The 26,429-nt window shown below is 47.7% G+C and overlaps 10 protein-coding genes across 10 annotated transcripts; 5 read left to right on the top strand and 5 right to left on the bottom strand.

Moving 5' to 3' along the window:
• Window positions 1-88: 88 nt before the first annotated feature.
• On the top strand, window positions 89-1,720 carry MCYG_08306 (conserved hypothetical protein; the record flags this gene model as incomplete). The annotated part of the gene is made up of 2 exons (XM_002843177.1): window positions 89-441; window positions 475-1,720. The coding sequence occupies 2 exons, from the start codon at window positions 89-91 to the stop codon at window positions 1,718-1,720; spliced, it is 1,599 nt and encodes a 532-aa protein (XP_002843223.1).
• Window positions 1,721-2,190: 470 nt separating this feature from the next.
• Window positions 2,191-2,685, bottom strand: MCYG_08305 (conserved hypothetical protein; the record flags this gene model as incomplete). Its single annotated transcript, XM_002843176.1, has 2 exons — window positions 2,191-2,529; window positions 2,609-2,685. 2 exons carry the CDS (start codon window positions 2,636-2,638, stop codon window positions 2,191-2,193), a joined length of 369 nt encoding a protein of 122 aa, XP_002843222.1.
• A 256-nt stretch (window positions 2,686-2,941) lies between these two features.
• Window positions 2,942-5,601, top strand: MCYG_08304 (suppressor of glycerol defect protein 1; the record flags this gene model as incomplete). Its single annotated transcript, XM_002843175.1, has 2 exons — window positions 2,942-4,325; window positions 4,397-5,601. 2 exons carry the CDS (start codon window positions 2,942-2,944, stop codon window positions 5,599-5,601), a joined length of 2,589 nt encoding a protein of 862 aa, XP_002843221.1.
• Window positions 5,602-5,660: 59 nt separating this feature from the next.
• Window positions 5,661-6,644, bottom strand: MCYG_08303 (conserved hypothetical protein; the record flags this gene model as incomplete). The annotated part of the gene is made up of 1 exon (XM_002843174.1): window positions 5,661-6,644. The coding sequence occupies one exon, from the start codon at window positions 6,642-6,644 to the stop codon at window positions 5,661-5,663; it is 984 nt and encodes a 327-aa protein (XP_002843220.1).
• Window positions 6,645-6,926: 282 nt separating this feature from the next.
• On the top strand, window positions 6,927-8,441 carry MCYG_08302 (conserved hypothetical protein; the record flags this gene model as incomplete). The annotated part of the gene is made up of 2 exons (XM_002843173.1): window positions 6,927-6,950; window positions 6,993-8,441. 2 exons carry the CDS (start codon window positions 6,927-6,929, stop codon window positions 8,439-8,441), a joined length of 1,473 nt encoding a protein of 490 aa, XP_002843219.1.
• A 127-nt stretch (window positions 8,442-8,568) lies between these two features.
• On the bottom strand, window positions 8,569-12,500 carry MCYG_08301 (conserved hypothetical protein; the record flags this gene model as incomplete). Its single annotated transcript, XM_002843172.1, has 2 exons — window positions 8,569-9,691; window positions 9,751-12,500. 2 exons carry the CDS (start codon window positions 12,498-12,500, stop codon window positions 8,569-8,571), a joined length of 3,873 nt encoding a protein of 1,290 aa, XP_002843218.1.
• Window positions 12,501-12,952: 452 nt separating this feature from the next.
• MCYG_08300 (chromatin structure-remodeling complex protein RSC1) lies at window positions 12,953-15,905 on the bottom strand (the record flags this gene model as incomplete). Its single annotated transcript, XM_002843171.1, has 5 exons — window positions 12,953-13,927; window positions 13,997-15,277; window positions 15,337-15,405; window positions 15,468-15,630; window positions 15,700-15,905. 5 exons carry the CDS (start codon window positions 15,903-15,905, stop codon window positions 12,953-12,955), a joined length of 2,694 nt encoding a protein of 897 aa, XP_002843217.1.
• A 166-nt stretch (window positions 15,906-16,071) lies between these two features.
• MCYG_08299 (ubiquitin thioesterase OTU1) lies at window positions 16,072-17,447 on the top strand (the record flags this gene model as incomplete). Its single annotated transcript, XM_002843170.1, has 4 exons — window positions 16,072-16,116; window positions 16,178-17,014; window positions 17,094-17,247; window positions 17,428-17,447. The coding sequence occupies 4 exons, from the start codon at window positions 16,072-16,074 to the stop codon at window positions 17,445-17,447; spliced, it is 1,056 nt and encodes a 351-aa protein (XP_002843216.1).
• A 211-nt stretch (window positions 17,448-17,658) lies between these two features.
• On the bottom strand, window positions 17,659-18,474 carry MCYG_08298 (uncharacterized protein; the record flags this gene model as incomplete). The annotated part of the gene is made up of 1 exon (XM_002843169.1): window positions 17,659-18,474. The coding sequence occupies one exon, from the start codon at window positions 18,472-18,474 to the stop codon at window positions 17,659-17,661; it is 816 nt and encodes a 271-aa protein (XP_002843215.1).
• A 3,744-nt stretch (window positions 18,475-22,218) lies between these two features.
• Window positions 22,219-25,539, top strand: MCYG_08297 (conserved hypothetical protein; the record flags this gene model as incomplete). Its single annotated transcript, XM_002843168.1, has 2 exons — window positions 22,219-25,320; window positions 25,414-25,539. The coding sequence occupies 2 exons, from the start codon at window positions 22,219-22,221 to the stop codon at window positions 25,537-25,539; spliced, it is 3,228 nt and encodes a 1,075-aa protein (XP_002843214.1).
• Window positions 25,540-26,429: the final 890 nt, after the last annotated feature.

Here is a 26,429-nt window from a genome sequence, read left to right as displayed (position 1 = left end):
CTATATCCATCTCCTATCCACACTCCTTTTTCCCCTGCCGTCTCTCCTTTTTTGTCTCTCCTTTTTTTTGTTTACCTGTTCTCTCACGATGACGTCGCTCCGGCGCTCCTCGACCCTCCCCAGCAGAGCCGTTTCGACGGGCAGATATACTCTTGGATCGCATGAGATCTCTACCGGCAGCTCATTCGCCTCAGATGAGATCCTCTACTCCAGCCCGTCCGCGAAGATATTCAAGTTCGAGCTCCCGGACTCCTCGTCGTCCTCCCCCATCCTCCCCGACCTCGACTACCCCGTAGACGCCATAGAGACGCTCCCCTGGAAGCTGTCGACAGAGAGACTGGTGTCCATCGGCTCTCTGAAGATAGAGAATGTCGCGGGCTCGGCTACGTTCCTGAAATCCGGCAGCGTGGTGTACCCCTTGCTCAAGAACAGCCAGTGTTGGTGTGTTGACCAGGTCTCTAGATTTGTCTTCAGGATACGGAAGCTCACCTACTACCGCGTCGAGCTGCCCGACGAGACGGAGGAGGACAAAGGCCGCGTCGAGGGATTTAAGGAGGTCTTGTCGAGCATAATCAGATATGAAATCACTCCCTGTCCCTTTAAACGTGGATTCTCCGTCGTCCTGCCGGAAGAAGCCAAAACACCTAAGAAGAAGAAGGCCTGGCAGCCAAAACGCCAGTCGATGCCCGCCTCTATCCCGTTGAACCTGGTTATTGAACATTCTTCGGCTGCTACGACTGATCCGGAATCGGTTGACAGGCCAGCAACCCATGCCGGTGAAGGTAGTAATACCAACAATGATCAGCAGCCCCAGAAGAAGGACGATACGGAGCACAACCCGTCCGCCGCTGCTGAAGGGGAGCCGTTCTTGCTTGTGCCGGACAGAAACAGGATACGGTCAGACAGTTGTAGGGCGCCTCCATCTCCTCAGACATTCCAGTCTCTGGTTGCCAAATTCCAGGACTTTAAGGATGCAGGCAACCCCGAACAAGGACACCGGGAATACGTCGACGAGTGTGAACGGATGTCAAGTCTTGGGTCTTACCACACCTGTGAGACCGATGCTTCGCTCTCCTCACTGGATACCCGGCACTCAGACCCCCCATCGCCATGGCACTCGTCCCGTGGCGGGGACATCACGGCTGCACCCTCAGTGGTACACGGTGAAGAAGACACTTCAGACATAATTTCCAGATCAGAGTCCGACCCCTTCATCGATTCAGACAGCAACGGTATCGGCGAGTTACCCAAGGATCTGCCGTCTGTTGACCAGCATTCTTCCTCCGACACGTATGGGTCAAGCCACCTCTCATCATACGAAAGCTCTGCTGTCGATGATCCAAATCCAGACCTCCGTCGGCGTCTCCGAATTAACAGAAAACGGGAGCTCTCACCGCTTCCACCCTCTTCTACTCTCTACTATCCCTCTGCGCGATCTCCCGCCAACCATCTCACTCACTCAATCATGCAAAAGACATGTACATATGTCCTTGGCCCACCCGTACAGTTTCTCATGCTTCTCCTGCGCCTCGCTGCAAAGGTTGCGGCCAACCGGCCGTCCTCTACCTCCCCGGACTCAGCAGACCCATACTCCTACCAAGGGGATCTCGATGACCTGAGTGAAGACGATTTTGGAATACCCATCTCATCCCGGCCTTCCCTCAGACAGGTGAATTCAAACTCCCTGAGCGTTTATGATTCCTTGGATGAGACGGACTAAGTCTTATTGGCATTTTTGTTTGTATCTGTACACTTTTTTTTCCTTTGGTTTATTCTCGGCCTATCCACCGTGTTGCGTGGATAGTAATGACGGTTTAGGGTTCCTGGCACCCGATGCAAAATATACTTGCATTGATGACATTTTATTAGCATTTAACGGGAGGCGGTTTACAATTTTTTTTTTGGCTACAACTGTACAGGAATATCACTGGATGTACAGAAGGGGTTTCTCTTTGGTCGTTCGTTCTACATTTCTTTCTCCAAGCATAGTTAATATAATGACAGCTTTATTCCTTATGTTAAAATAAATAATCCGTCGGCTCATAATATGCCTTTCTATGTACCAATAGTTCACAAGTAAACCCCCAGCTAAAAACGCCAAACTGATGCATATATACCCACAAGGACACGAAAATCCCCCGCCACATCGAGTCGACATATACGGCCAATGGTTAACTAAACCATGGCCTCCTATTTCTTCCCCTTTGCCTTGCTTTTCTTTTTCGCGCTGCGATCCCTCTTTTTCAACCCAACCATCCCAGCCTTACATATCTCCGCATATCGGCGATAAAACGCCCCTAACTCCTCTGGCTTCACAACGGTTGAAGCCTTTATCTTCGAGTCCTTGTGTTTTCCATTTGACGCTCGGATCAAGATCAACGGTGCGCTCGAAGACGGTGCGCTTGACTCTGCAGTTTGTGATTCGCCTTTGCTTGAGGTTTCGGATGGGAAGCACTTTTGCGTAAGGAATATCGAGCCGCGAGCAGAGTGGGATTGTTTTACAAAGAGGGATTCTAGGAGAGTGAAGAACTGTAGCCGGGTATATTGTTAGTTAGTTGCATCATACAGAGTACTTCGCGGTGGTGTTTCTTATATATTGAATCCATACCTCTTCGTTAGGGAGGTGGGGTTTCGACATCGTCGCGCCGTAGTATATCTGTTGATGCGGGTAGGGTATATGTACTCAGGCTGTCTGAATGCTTCCAAAGTGGCCTTAGCCTATGCACACTCTGCAAAAAGAGTAAAAATTGTTGTAGAAAGGAAAAGTTGTTTTCTGTTCGTCTTCAAACGTTTTGTGTTTTTTCGAGTTCAAAAAAGTGCGGACAATTTAGAGTTTATCGGCATCGGCGCTTTGACCACATCATATCTTTTTTAAGAAAACGAAAAAAAAAAAGACGATAAAAGAGAAAAAGATGAAGCGGAAGAAGAAGACGACACAGCGATGCGTCGACCGGAGATTAATACCACACGCCTTCCCAAGCAGCTGCGCGATGAACTGGGGCTGAAGGATAACCGTGAAAATGCCAGGTCGAACAGAGGACGGGGGAAGCCTTTGAGCAGGAAAGAAAGGCGAAAAGAGGAACGGTCACAGAAGAAACTGCATCACCAGCAACCACGAAAATCGGTACAGCGACAAGAGCCTGCTCGGAATTATAGTATGGAGGTGTCTTCGGATGATGATGATGACGATGCTGGAGATGGAGGCTTACGAGAAGCTATACCAGCGAAAGGAGAGCCTAAATCTGTCCTGAAGAAACGGAAGCGGAACGATGAACCCCAGAGGGATACAAGGAAAAGTGAAAATGGGAACGCCTCACATCCTCCCGAGCGCAAAATACCTCGTGCCGTTCAGGAGAAGCTTGAGGAGGACGACAGGGAAATCGCTCGATTAGAGAAAGCTTTGGGCCTTAAGGGGAAAAAGAAGCTCCCAAAATCCTTCGAAGAGGATGGACTAGCTGACATTCTGGGGGGCCTGGGAGGGTACGGCTCTGAGACTGACCTCGAGCAGCGCAAGAAAGACAGCGATGAATGGTTAAAGAGTAAAAGGAGGAAGGTCCAGGCACAAGCTCAAATAAACCTCGGTGAAGAATCCGACGGGAGCAACGAAGGCTTCAATACCGAGGACGAGGAAGATGGTATTGGAGATGATGATGAAGATTTGCTAGAGGAGCTTGACGACAGCGATGAAGGCAGCAAATCGGACAACAAGGATGAATTTGAAGGCTTTGAAGATGATGAGCCTCCAAAGCAAATAAGAGAAAACCCCTATGTCGCCCCTGTAACTTCCTCCAGCAAGGACCAGCCAAAATATATTCCACCATCTCTACGCGCTGCAGCCTCTACCGAATCAGAGGCGCTCATTCGCATACGTCGTCAAATGCAGGGCCAGCTCAACAAGCTATCCGAAGCCAACCTGATATCCATACTCTCGGAAGTGGAAAAGATGTATCAAGACCACCCTCGCAAAAACGTTACATCAACTCTCATCGACCTTCTACTTGCTTTGATAGCAGACAGGAGCACCCTGAATGATACCTTTGTCATCCTTCATGCTGCCTTCATATCCGCTGTATACAAAGTGGTTGGAATGGATTTCGGAGCAGAGCTTGTCCAACGTGTTGTGGAGAAGTTTGATGAAATCTACGAGAATAAAGATGCCGGCAACCGTTCCTCTAATGGAAAGGTCATGTCGAATCTAATATCTTTGCTTTCTCATCTATATAATTTTCATGTTATTGGAAGCAGTTTGGCGTTCGATTATATTCGTCTCCTACTAAAGGAGATCAATGAATTGAACACCGAATTGCTTCTGAAAATCATTAAGAGTACGGGATACCTGCACACTAGGAAGCTGTTTTTTGTTCTATTGGGTATTATTACTAACTCACGGCTATAGGTTCTGGATCTCAATTGAGACAAGATGACCCGTCTGCACTTAAGGACATTGTAATGATGGTTCAACCTGCGGTAGCCCAAGTCGGCGAGGCGGCATTATCAGTTCGCACAAAATTCATGATTGAAATAATCACGGACCTCAAGAATAACCGCCTTAAAACTGGCATTGCCGGAACAACATTGGCGTCAGAATACATCACCAAGATGAGGAAAATCCTCGGAACTCTGAATAACAGGAATCTCAGAGCCAGTGAACCCCTTAGGATCAGTCGCACAGATATCCATAACTCCTCCAAAACGGGAAAATGGTGGCTTGTTGGCGCAAGCTGGAAAGACGCTTCAATGATCAACGACCACACTAATGAGCATAGCACGGCTCGCGATGCAGTTTTAGCGGACACTTTGGATGACGATATCACGGGGGGCGAGGTCGATTTAGGCCAACTTGCTAAAGCCCATCGCATGAACACTGATGTCAGACGATCTATATTCGTTGCAATCATGTCTGCCACAGACTATCGAGATGCACATCTGCGACTGGCCAAGCTCCGATTGAAGAGGAATCAGGAATCGGAAATTCCCCGTGTGTTGATACACTGTGCAATTGAAGAGGAAGCACATAACCCGTATTATACCCTGATTGCGCGAAAGCTATGTAGCGAAAAGAAGATGAGAATGGGGTTCATGTTTTCATTATGGGACATCTTCAAAAAGATGGGGGAGCGAGGCCACCTGGATGGGGAGGACGGTGACGATGGCAGTTTCGATGCCGAAAATGATGAAAATGCACTAAGCACACGAGCTACATTCAACTTGGCCAAAATGTTTGCCAGTCTAATCGCGGAGGGAAGTTTGTCCTTGGGCATCCTTAAAATCCTCGACTTCCCGTACCTACAGCCGAAAACCAAGATGTTTGTCGAAACCCTCTTGATAACAATTATGATCCAATCGCAGCAGAAATCACATAGAAAGGCTAAAGGGGATGAAAACGGTGAAACCGGGTACAATGAAAAAACTCTGATGGCCATCTTTATGAAAACCACAGAGACACCACAAGTCGTTGCAGGACTCCGCTACTTTATCCGGAAGATCGTCACCAAATCTGACGTGGTATCTTCGAAACGGGATAAGAAGCTGGTGAAGTGGGCATGTAAAACTGCACTGGATACACTGAGTATTGTGGCCGAAGGAAACTCTATAGCTTAGACCAGGCCGCCTCGGTAATGATGTACATAGGTAAATATGAAAAAAGAACTAAAGAGTCCTTATCTCAGGCCTAAATACGAATACAGCTCATTTAGGGATTGGAGAGACTTTACATCACCGTCTATTGCCTGGTGATTTGTACCGGAGAGATAGTCCATCCCATCTCTGAGTAAGAGGAAGCCTTCCCAGCCAGCATTGGTGGCTCCTTTGTAGTCGTGACCGTAGTCATCTCCGATATGGATACATCTCCAGTCATCATTTAACTCATACGATGGATCCGTAGCTAACAGGTGCTCTTTAGCCCTGGTTTTGGCAATGTCAAAGATATGATGATGTGGCTTCTCCTCTCCAGCCTCATAACTCGTAACTATAAAATCAATATCGTTCAATTCGGCTTCAGCCGCATTTGTAGTAGGAGCTGACGAAGCAGCACGAAGTAGCAGTTCTCCGTTATCCGCCCAAGCATTGCCAACCGATAGTCCCAGAGAGTTCAAGACAGAAGATACTCTATCATCTGAATTAGAAATTACTCCCACGATGATATTCTCGATACCACTGCTCTCTATACAGCCAGCTTTCTTCTTCTCTTGCAGTTCCCTCTTACAGGCTTTCAGCCGCCCGAAGAACTCTTCCACGTCATCAAATAGAGCATACCCTTCTTTGCTTTCAAATCGCTGAAGAAGCTCTGTCACCAATGAATCAGGGACTTCCCGCACTACTCCTGTTTCCAAGGTGTTCTCTCTCCGCCTTTCTTCCATGTGAACTTGAGCAAAACAATCCCGTATAATGTTCGCCCACCACTCTCTTGGCCCTCCAAAACCCGGTGTATTCCTTCCATAATTCGGCCTTGAAGCACTTTCGCGTTTATAAGCAACCTTGAATGCAGCTTGTACTGTTTCTGGTGAGACACTTGGGGATATGAAGCCTGTAGCCTTTGCGACTTGGGTGTATTGGAGTGCAACGTGTTGGCGAGGGTGGAAAATCGTGTTGAATGCATCTAATGTCAAGAGAATACTCCGAGGGTGTGGGCGAAGAGCTGGCATCGTTGAAGCTGCACAGTCTCCTACCAAGGAGTTTCGTAGTGGATTCAGCGAATATTGGGAGGTTTATTGATACGTCGAATGAACGATGAAGTTTCTTTGCAGTTCAAAGTTCCCTCGGCTGGTTTGGCGGAGCCTCAACTTTAATTGAACGTCGCGTTTTTCGTGCCAACATCATGAACATTTTTTTATATCGAGTTGATTGTATTGGATGGGATAAGAACATGAGATGAATATATAATACCAGGACAAGCACAGTGGAGCTAGTTTCTGAGGCAATATAACATGCCATATGAATGTAAGCTAGCGGTAACGAATTGTTGAAATGCACTTCATTGAACTCCCATATAGCAGACATCAGCGAAAGCGCGTCAGACGCCCGAGGATGAATACCCTGAATGCATCAGGGCTCATCCTACGCAGCTACAGACTCGGACTCCGCGGTTTCGCTTGGGGCCACCGCCATCTCAGGGCCTGAATGTTCAGTTCGCATCAACTCCTCACTTCCTGTTCGGCAGCGGCGGTAGTAGCCAGCCTCAAGGACCCGCAACGGATGATGAGATCACTCAGGACGATCCGGAGAATGCTCCCAGCTTAAAAAGACCTTCATCCGCTGTTAATGGGGAAGTAATTCGTGATTCAGATTCGGAAACGGTAAATGACCAAGGCATCTCGCCACGCCGCGAACATGATCTAACCATAACCGACGATGACGATGACGACGACGACGACGATGAAATGCTGCTCTCACTTTCTCCAACCCTCCCAAGAACAAAGAGGCGGCGGCAGTTCTCTAGATCACCCTCTGTGGATGGTGATCTGGGGGTCAGGAGCATTCCCGGAGTTGATATTATTACATCTTCGTCTCCGGGAAGTCCGTCCACCGTGTTTGCGGGAGACCAGATGAGTCCGCCCTCAGAGCTACACGAAGAAGAGTTCATTACACCTCCTCGACGGGAGATATTCCCTCCAAGACCGGGCTCCCAGGCATCATTATCAGCCAGACACCCTCTATTTGTGGCCAAACTGGGGCAAACAGATACTCCAACTCCAGGGAATCAAACTAACTCTCAGGCCTTTATACATAATGTAATTGGCCCTGAATCTACGCCACGGCAGAAACCGCGATTTGTTCTCCCGTCTACCCCCGATGGAGCAAATGGCAAGAAAGGAGCAGTCCCTATAACCACTCCAATCCCATTCTCACCACTGGCATGCCGTACAAAGCGTGTTCGTGCAGGCTCTCTAGTAAGTCCGGATTTTGTTCCTAAGGGTATGGCGGCGGAAGTCCGAAATTGGATATTCGAGCTCGGGGCCAAACGCCTAGTTACTCCTCATGCTACGCCAGGTTCGATGCTCTTTCCATCAGAGAGCCCATTCCAAGGTGCTAAGGATGCCGACGCAAGCCAAATCAACCCTTCAGACAGGTATTGCCTTACTAGGGAAATTGCCTCGTTGAAGCATTCGATGGAGCACTGCAGGGGTCAACCTCGGTGTAAAGCTCATTGCGCTTCAGCTGGTCACCCAGCTCCTTTCATAATGGCCACCTTGCGCAAACAAGGTGCAGAGGCAGAACTTTCAGCCCACCAGGTTCTATTATTTAACCATCCTTTGCAAGTAACCTCACGGACAAACCCTGGTTTTTCGAGTCTACAAACCGGCGATTATGTTGGGATCAGAAGAGGACTAGCTTGGGAGATCGAGATTGATTTGACAATTTCTAGGGAAAATGATGTTAAAATTACTGAAAAAGCATCTTCGGCATGTCTGGTGGGCGTTGAGTGGGATATACTGGACTGAAAATAAACAATACTAGACTTTGATAAGGAATGCTCAATCATACTTATTTATACCCCCGCCAACCATTGACTCCTGATATAACAAATCCAAAACGAGCTATATATTCATCCATTAAGGGAGGTTTTCATCATTCCCACTCCCTAACCTTAGAACTTAACAGCCCGCTTAGGCCGCTCCCTAACTTCATTCGTTGAGCAACTAAACTAGAAGAGCCAGAGCTCTTTAAACCCTTCTTGAGCTGTAGCTCTCTTTCTTTCTCCCTTGCAGCAGCGTAATAATTCACTGCGCCCTTTCTGCCACCTTGTACTCCCGCAGACCCCGTAACTACTACTGAAGAACCGGAGCTTGTCGATGTTGAAGAAGATTTCGTAGACGTAATAGACAAGCCGGATGAGGACCGTCTTTGCAAGAAAGGAGGAAGCTTGAATTCGGGTCCAGTGCTGTTCGCTCCAGAGTGGAAGGCAACTTTGCCGCTCGACGCTGCATTAGAAGATGCTTGACGCCGGAGTGCGAGCCGGTCAACGACTTTACCCCTTTGCCGACGGGGTTGAATATCATTGTTTGCTGTATCTGTTTGGCTACCGTCACCTGCCGGAGGGATGCCGTCATTATCAACGAAATCTGCTTCTTCAATACCACCGGAATGGTCACCTTGAGCCAATGTATTATGTGTTTGTATGTTGCTTGAAAGGGGAGCTTCTAACGAAGAACCAGTATTAGGACCGTCGATCAAGAACGATACAGATTCGCGTATCTCAGCAAGTGTTAGAGGTTTCCTCATGCTTGCTTTGTGAGCCAATCGTCGGGATTTAGTAGGTAGTCCGGTCAATGAATCAGCAGAAACAACACCAAATGGGCGTTTCCTAGCCTCCGAGTTACCAGAATCACCATATTTCTGGCTGTTTTCATTGCTATTGTTATTGCTCTCCTGGGAAGCAACGTAATTTTCAGTATCTTCGCCTTCTTCCAGGAAATCAGAGTCATTATCGATGTCCATATCCTCGATAGTCCTCATGAAAGCTTTTTTCTTTGGGTCCTCCGCAATTTTACCGATCTTCTCGTCAGCAAGTAGGGCCTTTCGCATTTTCATAAATTCTCTTCTCTTAGCCGCTCGCCGCCGGGAAATACGCTCATCATCGGAATCTGATAGTTCTAGCGCATCGCCAACACGTTTCCTGCGTAGCGCCCCAGTGGTGATGTCTTTCATGAGTTTGTTGACCTGAAATTCGTCTCGCTCACGTTCATGGTGACTGCACATTTGTTAGATTCATATATCAACCTCAATGTAATTGGATTGTGCAGTACATACGCGTTCATGGCTGCCAGCTCTTTCTCATCCACCACCTCCCCACTGTTATCATTAATCATTTGCCTATCAAACTCATCCTCCGATCCGGAGTCCTCGTCACTTGCACCTCCAAGACCGGCATATTCATCATCAGATTCCTCCGCAGCTTCTTCAACCATTTCCTTTGCCTTACTCTTATCCTTTACAAACGGTTTATTAGCTTTCTTTTTCATTAATTTGAAAGCATTAATCTTGGGGTGGTGTTCGTTATCATTGTCAGAATCCGGGCCCTGGGGGACCGGACCTCGCCTAAGGCGTTTTCTTTCCTTATGAGAGTCAGCTTCGTTGGAAGCTATCACTGAGGTAGCAATGGTAGACGGGGCTGTTCGGAATCGTTTCTGCTGGTCAAATGGTGACATGACAAAGCCCTTATCCTGGGTGGGATCTGGGATCTGCGAATACTCCGTAAAGGTTTTGACACTTGGAGAATCAGCTGCAGGGGTATTTGTCTCCGCGAATCCTGCGAATATATCAAGAGTACCTCTTTCCAGGCTTTGATTTTCACGCATAAAGCCTTGCGAAGCTGAATCAAACAGCTCGGCCACAGGAAGATCTATACCAGGCATCTTACGTAGCTGCGCCAGAGAGTCCTCCTGTGAGTCCTCCTGGCTATTCCCCAAAGTTGCAGCAAAAGCCTGAGATAAACCTAGGAGCGGAGTAACTGGTGATCTGAGATTGGGAATTTGCGGTTTAGGGGTAGCGGGCACATGAGAGTCGACAGGATTATCGTCCTCATCGTCACTGACAACAAGTTTCAATCTATTCTTCTGCCGGAGACTCAGTTTGGCAGTGTCCTGTTCTTCAACTTGTTCGTCATCACCAGCGTCTAACTCGGTACCTTCTACCTGATCATCGAATAGTTGCCCATTCTGCTCTTCGGCAATTTCGTCCTCTCCGTCATTATCAATGTCTGTGTCGTCTCCACCTAAGTCTTCTGAATCTTCGTCTTCAGAGTTAGCTTCAACGTCGTCAGCATATTCCTCCTCCTCATCGCTGTCTATATCCTGCATGCCGTCATCATTCGACTTTGTGGCGCGTTTTGAAGCCGCCTTTTCTTGCTTTGCAATCTGATCAGCCTCTTCTCTAGCCTTCTCCACCAAATCCTCAACCTCTTCCTCGCCACGAACGCGCTCCTCAGCGGTTTGGATAACGACACCTTTAGCTCTGAGGGCAGCGATTTTTTCCTCTCTTTGTTGTGCAGCCTGCTCTCTAGCCTTGCGGAGTAATATTCCATCAAGCTCAACCTGTGTCATAGGTTGTGGTTTCCGGCTCGATTGCAATTGTGCCAATGCTTTTAACGTGCGTAGCGAGTTTGATATTTTATGAGAGCCTTGGGTGGTAACATTTTCAAAGAGCGCTAAACGGCGAGCCTTATGTGGAGAGGTAACTACTTCGAGGTCTGAATCTGAGTCGTGCTGCTGGTTCCGGGCAATAACTTCACGGGATAACCGGACTTGGATCTGTCGGCCAGGCTTATCCACGCTGGGAACAGTGGGTATGGTGGGGGGCTTTTCTTTCAAAGGTTGCTGAGCTTGAGTTGGTTGAGGTACCGGGAGCTCGTCTGCAGTAGCCAACAGGTCATCAATGGTAGTTTCCATATCCTCTTTCAAAAGTGCCTCTATGTTCGAGCTTGATTTCTTTAAACCTGGTTTGTCAACCATTTTCTCCTGCGGTGTGTCTCTAACTGGAGAAGTTGGAGGTGTAGAATGTAGGGCCTCTGTATCTGAGGTTTGAGCAGGGGTATCGGACACAGACCCGCTATTAGAAGCAGCGGATACCTTCTGGTTGAATCTGGCCAAGAAACTGTCGATGGTTATTTTCTTCTTAGTAGTAGCCTCGTGTGCTAGCTGCATATTGCGCGCCATTCGTTGTGTCTCACGGTTCATGTCAAGTATCGCCTTTTTACTTGCTTTTCTCATAGGTCGTGGCTGTTGTGTTAGTCTCTTAACCGCTTCGTCGTCTTCTTCCTCGTCCTCTTCTCCATCTCCCTCACTATTCAACCCCATCGCCCGCTGTGTCCTCCCTTCTCTATCAAGTATCTCTTGCTCTTGCTGCTTTAATTTCATCCGTTTCTCATTGACAAGAGACTGAAGGCGGGATATAGGTGGTGTGGCTACTGGTGACTTTGTACCAGGTTGAGCGGCCTTGTTTACAGGGCTTGGTGAATCCATTGGTACAAACAACGGTGATGGTGACCGTCTTGCGGCATTATTTAGTGAGAGGGAAGATGACTCCCTGGATCGTGTGGCTGCCCCTCTTCTTCTAAATGAAATAATGTCTCCATCATCTGAATCTGACCCGGAATCCGGGTCCGACATCTCTTTCTGGTTGGATAGAACACTTGATTGATCTCGTTGTGTTGATGTGTTCTTGTGGTCAGATGCTGGCGATGTCTGTGAATGCATGCTGGCATGCATTCTAGCAGCTAGTCGACCGCGTGGGGCTATCGGTAGTTCATCATCCTGATCATCTTCACTATCTTCTCCCTCCGCCATTGGAGCAGGTGGCCCCTCAGAACTTGGTCTAGCGCTGGGTTTTGATACGGCAGTGTCCGACTCTGAATCGGTATCAAATGCGGCAAGCATAGCTTTAATCTTTCGTCCAGGAGTCATAATAACTGGCGAGCTGCCATTGTTGATAGGGGAACCGCCGATGCTCTTTGGTGTATTGCTCGGTGTAAGGGAGCGCACTGTGCGCGGGGAGGTGGCCATTATTGCAGATAGAGATATAGGATATTAGTAAAGCATAAATTCGAGTTTATTGGGGCCGTCTTATCCTATCGTAAAGACATATCAGCCTGAAGGAGAAGAGTGAAAGGAAGAAGCTGAAGAACAATCTTGATGGTCTGTTAATAGTCGCGCGTCTGCATCTTTTGGTGTCTCGACGCGACTAACCAATTATCGACGCGTTTATTAATGATTAGTTAAGCAATTAGTCACAAATTTACGGAAAAACGAGTATCCGAAAGCTTGTTATTAATGTTTATCCGAAAGTGTAAGACAAACAAAACAAACATGGACACCAAGCTCTTCAGACTTCAGATGAAGGTGATGAATTTTACTCGAAGATAATGGTATATTCAGAGAACAGCATGCTCGTCATTAGTATTGAATCTAAACGTACACTGGAGTCTTAGTCCATAGAATTAGGCCAGGACCCAAGCTCAATTTGAGCTCCTAAAATTCCCCCTGCAGCTTGTTGTTGGCTCGCATGAGACAAACATAGGTTCTTTGGCTTGGGGAGGCTTCGTAACACATCTAGATTCAAGAGTTCGAAGGTCTTCCTTCATAACAGCCGCGGCTTGATCACCGTAATGGAAATGATAGAAGTCTGCATTGCTTTTGCAAATCGATTCTGCAATCACTTTCATAGCTTCGGCTTCAAAATTCGCTTTCTTCTCTGATTTTCCGTTCTCCGTCGCAGCTGGAGTCTCAGTCCTTCGTTTCTTTGCCTGAGGCTCCTCGGTGTCCCCGGCTGCTTTGCTGCCGTTGGCATCTTTTAGCGTTTGTCGTCTTTCTTTAGCTGCAAGGTACTTGATCGAATGGCTTAACCCCTGGTGGCCGGTTGGCACCACATCCAGCGGTGGGATACTGAAGAAAATAACTCGGCCTTGGGAGTCTTGCTGGAATTGGTCTCGTATCTCTTTCGGAATTGATTGATCTAGCCCGTCACGAAGATGGAAGGTTTCTACACTCCGCGGTGCATTGGGGTTGTAAATAGGGGGAGGGATGGATGCTTGAGGAGGGCGGTTGCCTTGGTAAGAAGGGAAATTATGAGGAACTGAGTAAGGTTGTACTGGCTGAGGGGCTTGGTATGAAGGCTGTGGCGTTTGTGGGAGAGCTGGAGGGTTACGGTTGTGGTTGACTGGGTATACAGGCATATTTGGCGGTGTTTGGTTATATTGATGTGGCCTGCCTGGCATCATGGGGGTTTGAGGGGTAGCAGCGAGATGGGGAGGATGGGGTAGACGGCCGGGGAGGGGTGGAATAGAGTTATTGCGGAGATGATCCTGGCCAGGCATATGTTGCATAGGGGGATGGGGTTGAGGCAACGAAGGCTGTCTCGGCATTGCCAAAGGTGGATGTGGGTGAAGCTGTGGCGGAGGTGGCGACGGCGTTGGCTCTGGGGGAGGGGATTCCTGAATGGGAAAAATACAGGTCAGTATATTTGTTGAGCAATTATGATATTGTACAAGACCATCACTCACATTTTCATCACGGGGGCGGCAGTGAACCGCTCCTACGATGGGCGGTGCATTTTCAGCTCCCCAGGTAGGCTTTGGAAGATCATCTGTCTCCTTTGCATCCTCCTTGAGAAGGTGTCTGATGGGGCTAGGTATCTTCTTGATCTTCCTGGGGGCGTCGAACATCTCCATTTCATAGTCCTTCTCTCGCACCTCGTCTGGGAGGCAACTTGCCCATGTTTTGATCTTGTTCAGCTTGTGCTTTTCTTCATTATATCTGGCTTCGCAAACATAGACCTCTTTATTGTGTGGGAGTCCTCGCGGCCGTCCACGATTGTATCGTGTGAAGAACATGACGAAGCATCTGTCAACAACTTCATCTATCCTATGATCCCGATACTGGCCAGTCTTGACGACCTCGTTTGGAAAGAAATGTTTCTCAAAATGATGGACCGTCTGCTCAGGTCGGTAGTACCAGCAGGCATTGATCCATTTACCTCCTTCAGGGTCCTGCCAGGTCCTATATAGCTGGGCAACAATAGGTTTTGTAGCATCATTTGGATTCTGAAGGTGAACCCAGTCACCAACCCGCCAGATCTCATCCTTGTATGAAATACCATTCGGTAAGGGCAGTCGCCCGTCTTCCATCAAGTACTCGCTGTCCGCCTTGTTCTTTTCTTGCTCTGCAAGCCTGTGCGCTTCTCGATGCAGATCAACGGCATCTCTGTATATCTGGCTTTCCGGAAGGTTATAAGCTTTTGCGTTGTTGAACATGACGTCGACGTCCCTCATGAAGTGGTCGACGGAGGTGTACTTCTTCCGCTTGGACTTCCTCTTGATGAGATCTATAGCCAGCGGCTCCTTTATTTCCACATAGTAATCCGGATAGGCGCCTTTATCCGGTAGACGCTCGAAATGCCGAACCTTCATCTGGCCACTGTTGTCTTTGAGTTTGCGGATTCCCTTGAGAACGGCCTTGATCCTGGCTTCCATAGGGGTGTCGACTCGAGGGGGGCGGCCACGCTTCTTGCGTCCATCGAGATCGGCTCCCTTATGAAGGTCGTCTTTCGCTCCGCTCTCACGTTTCGAACCGACACGGGGCCCGCGTTTACGCTTTCGTCGCGCACCATCATCATCTGAATCCTCGGCTTCTTCATCTTCTTCCTCTTCCTCCTCTTCCTCCTCCTCCTCTTCAGCGGGGAGAGGATCTGCCTCGGGGATTTCACCAAGATCAGGGAGTTCAGCGGTTTCGGGGGTGATGATATCTTGTTCTGCGAGCTTTTGAAATTCGGATATCATAACATCCTGAGAAAGTTGTATGTTTAGCAATGTTTTTTATGTGTATCCTAAAGGAAGCAACATACTTTAATAACGAGCGCATCTTCATAAGCCATCGATTTCGGCCGATTATAGGTTTGCGCATTATGTGGGATCTATAAGACCCCTTGTTAGCACAATCCACCACGGCTAACGGCAACAGCAATATTATTCCTACCAAAGCACAGTCCCTAACAAACTCCGCAAAGTGCATATAGGACTTGGTTTTAATCTTCTGCTTTAGCACGCTGAGGGCCATCGGCTCCTTGATCACGTCGTAATAATCCGGTACATTGCGCTTGTTGACGCTCCTCTGAAAGAGTTTCGAAGGGTCATGGCCACTGTGTCCAACCAAGTTAGCTTAAGAATAAAAAAAGACAGATGACATAGGCAGGATCGCATGAACATACTCTTGTTCCCTGTAGTTGTATATATTCATAAGGACATCGGACATGGCCCTCCACTGCACGTCGGTGACTTGGCTGACAGGCGCATCGGTGGCCTTGGAGCTCTCGATCGATTCCATTATCCCAGAGCTATCTGCCGCTGGTTCTTGCACGGCCGCGTGTAACTGCTTCTCGATGCTAAGCGCACCCCCAGAGCTATCTTCCGCCATGACCAAAGAATGATTCAGCGTATTCAACAACTAAACCTCTACGGAGAGAGAAAAAGTCGCTGAGAAGTGACTGAAGTCGTTCTTGATTTCTTTTTTTCTTAGTCGCGTCTAGAGTCATGTGATCTACTTCGGATTTATATTTATCCGCAAGTATATCAGAAAAAAAATGGGCGAGATGGACAAACGACAAAGATTAACCATCCTTAACATAGTCATTTATTACTGCTAGCACTTATACTGGGAATTTCTCACAGTCCTAGCTCCGTATACAGGTTATCCGAGATATGAGACTCCGAGTCCGTGGCCCTAATGGCCAGTCTACGGTCACACTAGAGGACACTGCGACGGTAGAGGAGCTTCTTCAAAGCATCAGCCAAGCGACCTCATTAACATCATATGATATAAAATATGGATATCCACCACAGCCTCTTACCCTAAACCAATTTGATGCTAAGACACAAGTCGTCGATATCGGCGTCAACCTTAATGGGGAGCAGCTCATAGTGAGCCAGCGGGAAGCACCGGCGGACAAGCCATTATCCTCCGCAGAGCAACAGCCATCAGAGCAGCAAGTGAGAGAGCGGTCATCTACACCCCTTTCCCTCGCAAAGAAAAAAAGCAGTATAGAGGACAACGCTCCTGAGGTTCCATCTCCTGAGCATGGGGGAACAATTATTCTTCGAGTCATGCCTGATGATAACTCGTGCCTTTTTCGTGCTGTTGGCAGTGCAGTCATAGGCGCGATGGATGCAATGACCGAACTACGATCTATCATCGCCCAGACTATTCAGGAGCAACCAGATTTTTATACTGCCGCGGTTCTGGAAAAGTCCCCAGACGATTATTGTCGGTGGATCCAGACTGAGAATGCGTGGGGCGGTGGAATTGAACTTGGCATCCTTAGCAAGCATTTTGAGATTGAGATATGTTCGATTGACGTCCAGACCCTACGGATAGACCGGTTCAACGAGGGTTGTCCTACCCGTTGCGTCGTAGTATACTCAGGCATACACTATGACACAGTTGCCCTGTCACCGTCTGATGAGCCTTACACTCATGCCTATGCACCACCAGAGTTCGACACCAGGATATTCGACTCGTCGGACCCGGTGATTCTAGATAAAGCGATAGAGCTATGTCGGATATTAAAAGAGAAACATTACTACACCGATACCTCCAACTTCGAAGTTAAATGCAACGTCTGCGGAGGACTCTTTGTGGGAGAAAAAGGGGCCACAGCCCACGCTTCAGAAACTGGCCATTATGACTTTGGGGAAGCAGGCTAATGCCGGATACATTTTCAATCTTAGCATTTACGAAAGCCCTCAATCTATCTTCCATGGTACTTAGAAGATAACCTTTACGACCTTTAAACCGTAAAGCTAAAGAGGTTAACTGGTAATGTCTTGTGCCATAGGTGATATTTTAGTTTACCTACGGACGCTTTCGAAATCCGTAAAAATTATAGAGCTAATGCTCGTAAGGTATAGGTATAGGTATGGGTTTTTAATTCGAAGTGTAGGGTCGCAGACTTTTCAGTGACTTTTTGACAGTACCATAAACCGCAGACTTGCCGACTTATTTTTAGCTCGGCCTTTTGATTTATGACGCTATGCGGTCAGTAATTGTGTGGTCAACTCTGCTTTAGATGTTCGAGGTACTTTTTTATATCTACAGGCCTTTTACTCAATCTTAAATTTGTATTAATGCAAGCTAATCGTATTATTCATAAGTATAAGTTAAAAGGAGTATTTTATAGGAGGACTCTTAAAAAGCCAAGCGTAGCAGCAAGGACTACAATAGACATGACACCGACTGTATCTCTGCCAACGGACATATTAATTTCAGACTTTGACGGGCATTCATATGGATAGTGCGAAGGCAAATCGGTAAGGTTATTTGGCCATGAGCCAGCGGTACAAGAAACTGTAGCCATCATTGCACTAGACACACAAGAGGCAAGAGCTTCATCGATTTTTAGAGCGTTTGCTTGAACTGGCTTCTCGAAAATTGAATGACAGACACCTCCAGTCGAATTTGTCGAATCTCCTTCATAGCCTATGGATAGCAGAGGTTGTGCATATGGGCCAGCCGATAGGATATCGGGTATATCTCCGTCATGGCTAAGCTTAAACTGCACTGTACCCCCACGACCATATGTCCTATTATACTCTGGACGTGTTATGTTGTCGAAACAGTCATAGTCGATTTCAAAGAGGTAGTTAAGGTTAAAGGTGCCCGTAGTTGAATTAAGGATCTCCCTGGTTGAGTTGAGGATTAAAAGCTCGTCTGGGTATGACAATAATGAGTGATCTAAAAGTCTGCGGCCAAAGTCCTGGATGCCCGGGGACGGCGGAGGATCTAAGCCCACTAGCCGCCAAATTAATTGCACGTCTTTTGTAGCAATTCTGCTGAGATTATGAAAGGCGAAAACGATCGGAAACGGATAGACTGGCTTGTATGTTGCTTTATCTCGCGGGAATACAACGTCAAGCTGAATCCCATGCGACTCATGTAGGCATGCACAGAAGGCCGAGAAGAGGAAGACTAGCAAGAGAATACTTGACATGGCTGGATATGTGTTGCTAGCAGCGGATTGGAGTGTGAGGAATGTAGTTGTGTATGCAGGTAAAGAAAAACCGTTGTAAGGGGTTTGGCGCTTTTATCAGGGAGGAAATGCCTCAGGTTATCCCGGCAGCAGCGTCAGTGATGTAACGAAGGATAAGCCGCGTCCGGCTCTCCGTGCTTGGAAAGGTTATATTTCGACTTGCTGGAAGAGCCACATCTCAAGGAATACCCCATAGAGTTCAGGCTTGATATCTATCTACCCTAGGTGGTAACCCTAGCAATTGTCTCACTTGTTCCCTGGGGAAGTTGGTGCATAAGCGAGGTGTGGTCGTGACTACACGTCCGCCACCCTGACCATGAGATTAAAATTGCTCTCAAGATTATTCCCCTGTTTTTATTACTGTGATGTTAGTCAAAGTTACGTAACTCCAATATTGCTCTGCATTCGAGATCTTTTTTTAAGCAGTTGTAAAAATATGGAGTTTCACCACGTGACCAAAACTAAAGCGGCAAAAAGGTTTCTCTTAAGCGCAAACTTTTGCGGATCTTTCAAAACGCCAAAACGACAACTCCATAAGGTGAAATACTTGATATATTGACTTGACCTACGAGAGTGGTATATTTTTAAGGAAAGGGATACGTGAAAACTCATCTTCACATAGTTTTACCCGGTGGCACTGGCAATCTTATACCCCTGGGTTATGTCAATGGTAAAGAGGGGGTAAGGCCATTGCAATTGTGCTCGAGTGCCTGGTCGAGGTCCCTTGCTTTTTGTTGCTATGCTAAGCAAGGTCCGGGTACTGTGGTAACCTCGGAATCCTCAGTGCTAAACGAAAAGTTACCGCGGCAGATCGTGGATGTGCTCCCCGCGGCGCCGGAAATGCTATCCGGTTGGTTCATCTTGATTACCGACAAAAGCCCTTCTACTAAGTAGATTGCTCTAAAGAGGAAATACCACCGCATTTGCCTGCATGCTGCATATATATATGTTAACCACCACCATGGTACATACATAATACATAATGGAAGTAGCGGCATCTCTTTGCCTCACTGTTACCCATGACAAAGCAGGTCTTACGCTCTCTGGCCGATGAACAGTTTGAATGCAAAGAAAAGGGCAACCTAGGATTGAGAGGTGATAACGCTATTTAAGCCTGCTTTACTCCCCGTCTTCCAATCCTTTGGTCTTTAGTACGACAACCACGAAACTTATTCCTATAACTTTTGTCTTTTACTTCAATCAATTACCCACTTTATTTTTGAGATCTCTCGGCATCAACTACTACCTAGGGATGGTTTGTCCAAATATGTGGGCAACGGCCCTTCTCGCGTATCATTATGGATCATTGCCAGCGCTGAGATTATCCTGTACAAATAATCCCAAGCATTTTTCAGCGAGTTGGCTAATGAGCTGTGCCCTGAATCATGTGAAATATCTGGAAATAGCCTAAACAACTGGACACTTTATCACGATATCAACCAGTTGCTAGCCTGTAAGGAAAGGCCAAAACTCCTTGACTTTTCCATACGAAATCAACTAGCAGATAAAATGCCATCCATAGTCCGCACCTGTCACGCGTTTCGGGGTGAACTTGCTTTGAAGCAGGTTGTTGATAGGAACAACGTATTGGCTGGCGAGCAACTCAAAGCAATATAAGTGGGAATGGCATCACAAAATATAACGCAGCGAAGGATTTCTGTTCCAAGTTAAGGCCTGGCCAGTAGGTCCGCTGCTCAGTGGCACCTTGCCGGATATGAGACCTAAGCTAAATCTAGATGGCTCCTGCGCTACATACACTGGATATTGGACCTTCAATAACCCATGTCCATTTGGCGGATGGGCCGCCTCAACTGACCCAAGTTCATATTGGATATTCGCGAAGGCGTCAAGTCAGGCAATCGTGAGACTCTTTCTACAAATTTGGCCAATTTTGTCAAGCCACATCAATTGGACGGAATAGATCTCGATTGGGAATATCCTGGGGCGCCCGACCTACCAGAAATTTCACCTGCTGAACCCATAAATGGTCCTGATTATCTTGAATTATTAATCCTGAAACAGAAGTTACTGGGAAAATCGCTCTCCATTGCCGCCCCAGCGTCATACTGGTACCTAAAGGCCTTTCCAATTGACAAAATTTCGCAAGTTGTTGACTACATAGTCTATGTGACCTGCAATCTCCACGGTTAATGGGGTTATTGGAACTCATACTCTAGTCCCGGCTGTCCAGAGGGTAAATTGTCTTGGTTCACACGTAAATGTGACGGAAACAATAACTGCTCTTCCCATGATAACTAAGGCGGGTATCCCAGCGTCAAAGATTGTAATTGGGGTCAGCAGCTACAGCCGGTTATTTCGTATAGTAGAAAAGGGGTGTACAGGCCCTTTACTTTGATATGTTGGAGTCGAGTCCGGAGCTAAGCCTGGTCAGCGCACTCGGACTGCCGGGAATATATCGAAGGCTGAAATTCAGGAAATCTTAAAGAAAAGCAAAGGTGCCAGAACATTCAAGGATGAAAGTGGCTCTAACATTCTGATATATGATGACCTCGAATGGGTAGCTTATATGAGTGAAGAGAACAAAGCTAGCCGTAGCAATTGTTGAAAGAGCCTCAATTTCCTTGACTTAACGGACTAGGCTGTTGATCTTCAATAATTTACCCGCTATGACACTCCACCAGAGGTACCACCAGAAATACCTGGAAAACATGGAGAGACCTTAATTGCCGGACATGGCTGTGAATACTTAATACGGGATATAGACCCGTTGGTATCATTTATGCACCGACGAAGCTTGGGACGATGTTGTCCACGACTGGAGATCAGGGGACGGTAAAGCATCTTACAGCTTCCCACGATATATGAGCAAGTTTGTTCGTGGCCCAGACCAATGGTAACTATTTAGTATCACCATACACTACTATATACCGATGTTTTGGAAGCAGAAGCACTGGTTTCAAACAGTATCAGCGCATTCCTCGAAATATTTGGACCCAACGCGAAATCTCAGCTGCTCCAGAAGATTGTATTGAATCTGATTTTGGTACACTAACTGCGGTAGTCTTTAATTCAGGTCAGAATTACAAATTCTTATACTCATCTTCTTTACTTGCTCTGTTTTGGGTTTATTGAACTGGTAAAAACAGTTCTCCTTAGCCCTGGTTCTATTTACCCCAATTACCTCTGCGACAAACCGGCCGAAACGGTATGCTCATAGGGCTGCGAAAGGCGGAAGAGTTGATCAGTTCCAGGAGAGCGAATTGCATGTTGTAGCTAGTGGATATGACAGTTAGGCACCATGTAGCTACCTCATAACCTTGCCACACTAGTTAACTGTTCACTTGACTCATCGGCAGCTCTTCTACCTCCTCTGTCCTCGGTTCTCCATAAATGCTGAGACGTGCAAGCCCCTTTTCCCTGTTTGGCCTCCGAAACGAATCATACGCCGGTCCGACAGCCACTTACGCTCAGCCTCAGCGAGAACATCCAACCACCACGCCGGCTTTGACTGGGATGGCTGGCTTTTTGGTACCCAGAGTGAGTCAGTATGTAGCTGGACAGCGACAGGTCGCTTCCGTATCGCCAGGCCTTGTTTTGCGGCGCAGCAGCAGCTTGGGGTTTGAGTCAACCATGACTCAAGCCCCAACGAGGTGTATAAAGATACTGAACGTCTTCAGCTGTTTCTCATTCCAACACAAGCCGTCACCTGCTGCAGACACCCGTTGATATACATCTTCTGCGAACATGGAGCATGATCTTCTGATAGTGGTCGATGCAACGGCGTCGATGGGCTATTATCTCACGTCTCTCAACACCTCCATTCCCCAGATCATCTCCATCTCTGCCCTTACCGGATGCTTTTCTCGCATTGGACTGCTCGCGTATAGAGACTACGACCACTGTGATGCCCGGCTGCTGGAATGGTCCGGCTGGCTTGAAGAGTCCAAGGCCACCGGGACTGCTGGGCCTGACATTCTCGCCCTGGCAAAGTCGTTGGAGCCATGCGGTGGCTGGGATGTACCTGAGGCCGCAAAGACGGCGCTGGCAAGGGCCTACGAATTGATGCGATCGGACGCAAAGACGACACTATTGTTCTATACAGATGCCCATCCTCATGTTGGAGTCGTGGATAAGCAGACGACAAGCCGTCCCGTCATCCCCAACGGCTCGCTGGAGAAACAGGCACTCTCAGATCCCTCCTCGTACGGCGGGTTTGGCCCACACTTCGTGGACTGGGTTTCGGCATGTACGTTTCTGCGCAAGGGTGAGAAAGCAGTACAGGTGTTTTGCTTGCTTGCGCCTTCAATGGAGTGGATAAGCTGTGGCCACTACAATTACCTATCTACCATGACCGGTGGTGCATGCATGATCCTCAAAGACTCCAAGCCTGTAACCATCTCTAGAGTGACCGTTGATCTGCTACTATCGTGGATGGGTGTCGAGCCGGGTAGCAGTGCATCTAACAAAGGTAGCGAAGCAGATGCATTGGCAACATTGGGTCGTTACAAGACTGTCAGTAATATCAAGAAGCTCAAGGATGAGTTCGATCCAAAAGCAGAACAGTACTTTCTCACCCCTTCTGTCCACTACAATACGGATCCGATCCACGATAATGTTGCCAGGGCACCAATGACCCCTGATATCGCAAAGAGATTTCTCCCAAAGAAGGATGTGCCGCTTACAAGCTTCGCAACCGCCTGGACTACGGATCCGGCCTACCAATCCCTAGCACTCAAGCATCTAAAGAAGATCATAGCATTCGACGTCAGGGCGATATCGGTCAACCCGGTTTTCGGAAGTTTATGGAGAACAGTCTGCAGCGATAGGTCCTGTGACTCACGACAGGAGCTTCTTGACGCCTTTAGTTCCGAAGTGGGAAAGCTAGATAGTGCGGAAGATAGAGAGGATTTGAAGATATGGCTTGAAGGCTCATACGATTATACCGCGGAGGTTCTTGAGCTCATCGATAGTGTTCCAGAGGAAGACCGGTTTCCCTGCGTCTACCTCGATCCAACGCTAAACTTTACTCTATCAGGCGCAGACGCAGAGAGTGAGTCTGGCAAGCCCATCACTGCCCTTACCAGGGCAGATCTGTTAGAGATTGGCCGCTCCTGCGATCCTTCAGTCCTTCGACGCCTTGGACGCACACTCACTCAGTTAGCATATGTCGAAACCGAGGCAGAGCTGCCAGAGCATATTGCAAATTCAAGCCAGGATCAAGTCCCTAAAATCCCCATGGCACTAGCGAGCAAGGAACATAAGCGTCAATTCTGGAGGGTTCTCCTCCATCTTATCGTTCCAGGGACAATGCTGGCTGCCCGCTCTGCAGCGCTTCTTGCAGCCCTGAGTCTGCGGCTTGGTATCACACCGCTCACTCAGGTGGCTGAACGGGAAGCACTAAGTTTCAGGAACAGGTGGAACGACACCGAAACCCCCGAGACCTGGGCTGTCCCATGCTTGAATCTGCTGATTAACGCCGACAAGACGTATAGTAAGCGACAAGCCAGCCTTGAAGCGGCACCTGGAAGCCCTGGAAGCCCTCAAAAGAAGCCTGCTACCCTGTTGAAGCCAAGTGACAGGGAGCTATTTGAACGACTTGTGGCCTATAGGATGCTGGAAGTAAACCTTGACAGCGCTTTGGCAGCAAACGTTGGCTGGACTCCTCAAAAGACTACGGCACCCATGGGGCCTACCGTCATCTGTCGATTTTGCAAATACCCAAGATCGGTCAGTATCATGGATCGTAACGACAAATGCGGCCTATGTGTGTTCGCCTCCCAGAACGAAGGCTATAACGATATAATACATATTGGAGTCTCAAAGGACGACGCCCTGGAGACTCCAGCCACTTGGGTAGAGTGCTGTGTGCAGACATGCAGAGCGCAATATGTGGTGTATGATGTCGCCTCCTTAAAGGTGAGGGCAAAGTGTCATTATTGCAGAGCGCAAAGCACAGGGTCATCCGATGCGCGCAAGAAACACCTTGAAGCTCCTTGGATTGAGTGCATAAAGTGTCTGAACCGGTTTATCTGGCCAGCAGAATACCGTCCTTCTTCACTTAATACCTCAAAGTTCACCTGCATCCCCTGTGACTCTGGACGGGAAACTGTAGTTGAAGTCGAAACTACGGCCAGGAAGATTTCAGTGGAGAATTCCTACTCGTGGTTGATCACTGACAGCCAAAATCCAGATGTTTGCCCTTTTACTGGCCGCTCACTTTACCATACCATCTCGAACGTTGGAAGTGAAAACTTCACGTCCCGGATGGCGTTGTTTCCTACAACGAAGAAGACACTAACTTTGAAAGGCAAGACGATACAAAACGTTCCGGATTTAATATCCACACTCCAGGACCTTATTTCACGTCTTCAAACAATCAAAGAGCACTGTTCGCTATGTTTCTCTGCTTTCCGTCCTGACGCGCTAAGCCCAGCCTGCGGCCGCCGTGGTTGCGTGCAGCGTGTCTGCCGTGACTGTCTCTCAGGTTGGTACGGTCTCAATTCGGCAGGGCGAATCCTGAATACCGGCGCCCTTTCTTGCCCATTCTGTCGACGTCTGCCATCCGCCAAAACCCTGGCAAACTACTCAATGGGTGTCCAGGCTATTGCTAACCTAGCAAAGGCGCTTGAGGAGAAGGGAACATGGATATATGCATGGTGCGTTGCTTGTTCTTCAGCAAAGCGGTTCATAGAGCGGGAATGTGCTCGCGGAGCACCACCCGAAGTTTCCGACTGGGCTTGTCCAGACTGTGTTCAGCAACAGGAAGAGATTGAGCTCGCGCGAATAACTGAAGCTCATGAATCTGAGGTGGCTGCAGCTATGCGAGAAGCTATTATGGCAAGGAAAGTAAGCAGGATAAAGCCCTGTCCTGGGTGTGGAGTGATGACGGAAAAGATTGCCGGGTGTGCACATATAACATGTCCAGTGCGTAAGTGCCAGCTAGAATGGTGCTATTTCTGCGGACGCCATTTTCAAAACACAGACATCTACGAGCATCTTAATCGAGAACATGGCGGAATTTATGATCCCGAGGATGAGGAATTGGAATACAGTGATGATGAATAAGGATGTAAGCTAGCCATGGCGTGTGAGATTTTACCATGATTAACGAATTGATTCTTAATATCTTGTGTAAATGACATATCCGTATGCCCGCTTGAAACACTAGAGGATGGGAGTAACGTAGAACCGAGTAATTCCTGCATGGCTTGTGTCAGTCGAGTTGGATATCCTGTAGGATCAGAGCGGTCAGCCCAAATTTTCTAGCACTGTCCGTTCAATAGGCAATAGCTCGTAGATACGGGCCCGATAGACATAAAACGTTGAAACACCGACAAAACAGTCTTTTTCCTTTCGCTAAAGTCGAATTTGATAGCCTTAAGCGCGATGCCAAGAAAACGATCTCGGCGATCCGGGTATTAGTCATCATCGGCAACCTTATTTATTTCATGAGCTTTTTTCTATTCGAAACCTTTATATTGTTTCTCATGTCGCGCCCAAAGCTCAGCTGAAGGATTCCCATGGCGGTGTTGCTAATGCATTGCAATTGGGGGAGGTATAATCCTGCAGATGAAAATGGATATATTAACGTATATAAAAGAATATGTTAAATATACAGGAAAACAGAGATGTCGTCGAAAGCATTCACTCGGGATATCCAATGGGGAAAGAGTCCAAGCATCAAAACAAAATGATCAAAAGAGGTGAGAAGAAGAAGGAAAAAAGATAGGAGAAGAAAAAAAGAAGAAGTGGGCCATAAATCATTATTCTCCCCGTCTACGGACGTGGCTCAAGAGACGTCCTGCGTTACGGACGATGGGAGAGACAGAGAAGTATAGTCATACGACATGGACTTGTCGAACAAGTCACCGACATCAAATATACCATTAAAGTCAAAGTAAGGACGTCTGGATACGAAGCTGGTGGTGCTTGAGACATTATTACGCCTTGTGATG

The sequence above is a fragment of the Microsporum canis genome, genomic scaffold (assembly GCF_000151145.1).
Source record: "Microsporum canis CBS 113480 supercont1.8 genomic scaffold, whole genome shotgun sequence".
Classification (NCBI taxonomy): Eukaryota; Fungi; Ascomycota; class Eurotiomycetes; order Onygenales; family Arthrodermataceae; genus Microsporum; species Microsporum canis.
Note: the sequence above shows the minus strand (reverse complement) of the source record. Positions and strands in the feature narration are given on the sequence as shown.